This window comes from Echinops telfairi, unplaced genomic scaffold (genome assembly GCF_000313985.2).
Source record: "Echinops telfairi isolate 266 unplaced genomic scaffold, ASM31398v2 ScPeMD7_7469;HRSCAF=8507_1, whole genome shotgun sequence".
Classification (NCBI taxonomy): Eukaryota; Metazoa; Chordata; class Mammalia; order Afrosoricida; family Tenrecidae; genus Echinops; species Echinops telfairi.
The window spans coordinates 48267938-48270814 of record NW_022111373.1 but is presented as its reverse complement, the minus strand read 5'-3'; the positions used below and the strand labels follow the sequence as shown (position 1 = coordinate 48270814).

The following is a 2877-nucleotide window of genomic DNA, read 5'->3' as shown; positions in this document are numbered from 1 at the left end:
CCCCATAATATCTTACACTGACCACTGTCTCCCTTCACCCACTTTTCTGTTGTCCTTCCCCCTGGGAGGGGGTTATATGTAGATCAGTGTGATCGGTTCCCCCTTTCTCCTCCCACCTTACGCTTCCCCTCCTGGTATCGCCTCTCTCATTATTGGTCTGGAGGGATTTATCTGTCCTGGATTCTCTGTTTCCAGTACATGCTTTGGTCTAGCCGGCTTTGTAAGATAGAATCGGGGAGTTAAGTTGTATGTTTCATTGGTGCTATACTACACCCTGACTAGCTGGTATCTTGTGACCCTTCTGTAAGTTAATGTCCAATTGTCTACAGTTGGGCTTTGGGTCTCCATTCTGTACTCCCCCATATTCACATTGATATGTTTTGTTCTGGGTCTATGATGCCTGATATCTAATCCCATTGATGCCTCATGATCACACAGACTGGTGTGCCTCTTACATGTAGGCTTTGTTGCTTCTCAGCTAGATAGCCACTTGTTTATCTTCAAGCCTTTAAGACCCCAGACACGATATCTTTTGATAGCCGGGTACCATCAGCTTTCTTCACCACATTTGCTTATGCACCCATTTTGTCTTCAGCGATTCTGTCAGGAAGGTGAGCATCCCAGAATGTCCGGTTATTAGAACAAAGTGTTCTTGTGTTGAGGGAGTACTTGAGTAGAAGCCCAATGTCCGTCTGCTACCTTAATACTTAACATATAAATACATGTACATTGATCTACTTCCCTATTGTTATAGATATATTTACATATGTACGTGCCTGTATTTAGACCTCTAAATAAATGTCCTTTGCCTCCTAGTTCTTTCTACTTCCTTTTCCTTTCCTCTTATCCCAATATCCTGTTCAGCCTTCATTCGGGTTTCAGTAATTCCTCTCAGCTACATTACCCTTTATAAAGACCCACAAGGTATCCTATATATCCTTCTCGCCACTGATTTCAGAACACCTGTTGTTCCTTTGTCCCTGGGTTGACACCCCGCTTCCTTTACCCTGCCTCCCCCTCATTCTTACAGCTCTTATAACATTCCATACATCAATTGTATCGAGCATATTTGTACATATGTTGCCATTATCAATTTTTAAACATTTACTTGCTATTTGAGCCCTTGGCATCAGTTCCCCTTTTTTCCCCTCCCACCCTTGTGACCCCTTGATAAATTATAAATTATTATTTTCATTTCTTACACCGATTGCTGTCTCCCTTCACCCATGTTTCTGTTGTTTGTAGAAAACGATATTTCATGTGATATTTTTTACCTCAGATCCATCAACTTTCGGTGGTTTAGCTTGAACTTTGTCTTTTCGTGAAGCATCTGACTCAGACTCTGACTGACTGCCTGATTCAGATCCAGAGTCAGAGTCACTGCTACTGCTTCCATCGCTACTGCTTCCAGAACTTGAACCAGATCCAGTGCCTGAAGCTGACCCAGAATCATCATCCGACTGGCTACAATTTGAAAATAAACAAAATTCATTAGGAATTCAACTTCTCTTAAATGTCAGAAGGAAGCCTCCAACAATTAAATCTAGATTATTTTATTTCAATAAATGGCATAGGTGATAAAGTTTAATACAATTTTGACTAAAAATATAAAAGAAAATCACCATCTTCAAGACCATGAACAAAAATGTACAAAGTATAGGATCCTCGGTCAAAAATTTGTGAAGACAAGAGGTTTGTGCCAAGACCCTCACTTTTAATAGGCTATTAAGCTTCAGTATTTATGGAGTAAGAATTGTCATCAATAAAGAAAATGTATTGAAAATTCTCAAATCATCAGCTTTTAAATATAACTTATTTGTAGCTTCTGTTTGTTTTAATGTTTGTCTCTGCTCTAGCATTCCCAGGAGATAGTAATTTATTGGGTTATAGTAAATTATAATTTCCTAAATCAGTACATCTAAATAGCAGTTTCTTTTCTTGCCTCTATATAGATATTTAAAACCAGTTAAGAGCTCATTAACAAAATGACTTTTATTCATACTCATTATTAATTCTCTTTCCAGGTTAGTTTACAAACAGTATGTACTACACAGGAGCTCTGGTAGCATAGAGGTTACCAGTTTGATTGCTAAGTACAAGGTCAGAAGTTCAAAAACACCATTTACTCTTTGGGAGACAGACAGGACTTTCTACTTCCATACAGAATTATAATTTCAGAAACCCTAAGGGGCAGATCTACCCTGTCCTATACAGTTACTATTAGCTGAAATCAACTTCATAGCAGCAAGTTTGGAGTTTTGTGCACATTACTACTTGTTTATTTACATTGAAATTGTTGAACGGTGAGGGATTATATCTTTTTATACACTTGACACTCATTTCTTTGCCAATATCACTTGCCTTTATGAGAAACCACAGGTAATACAGTTTATGTATATGAATTAAAAAACCACAAACTACAATTCTGTTTAATTCTCAGAAGTGCCACAAGATGGCGATATTATGCCATGAAAATGGACCTAACATTTTTAATTTATTCATTTCTCCTCTTTCAGAAGGATTTTTGAAGTTTCTGTGTTTGCTGGCAGATTTTGATCCTCAGTTTGATAAAAATTAAAATGCTTAGCTTAAATACACATTGACAAGTATACTTAATTTTAAATTGAAATCTAGTATAACGTTTTTCTACAGTTTTAATACAATACCTGCCTCAGAGTGGCTCTATCAAAATAATCTTTGTCACTAGAGCTACCCTCTGGATCATGTAATTTTGAGATTAAAAAAAAATTATATATATATATATATATAAAATTACTGTTGTTACTAGCTGAAGTGAGCCCTAGTGGCACAATGGTTTAAGTCAGGGGTCCTCAAACTGCGGCCCGCGGGCCACATGCGGCCGCAGAGGACATTTAT

General features: G+C 37.6%; 1 protein-coding gene across 1 annotated transcript in view; it reads right to left on the bottom strand.

Annotated features, from left to right (window-relative positions):
• Positions 1 to 2877, bottom strand: part of CHD1 (chromodomain helicase DNA binding protein 1) — an 83999-nt gene that overhangs the window by 53597 nt on the left and 27525 nt on the right. The window contains exon 2 of the mRNA XM_030888925.2: positions 1275 to 1464. Coding sequence (XP_030744785.1) covers positions 1275 to 1464 — 190 coding nt within the window. The remainder of the gene's footprint in view (positions 1 to 1274; positions 1465 to 2877) is intronic.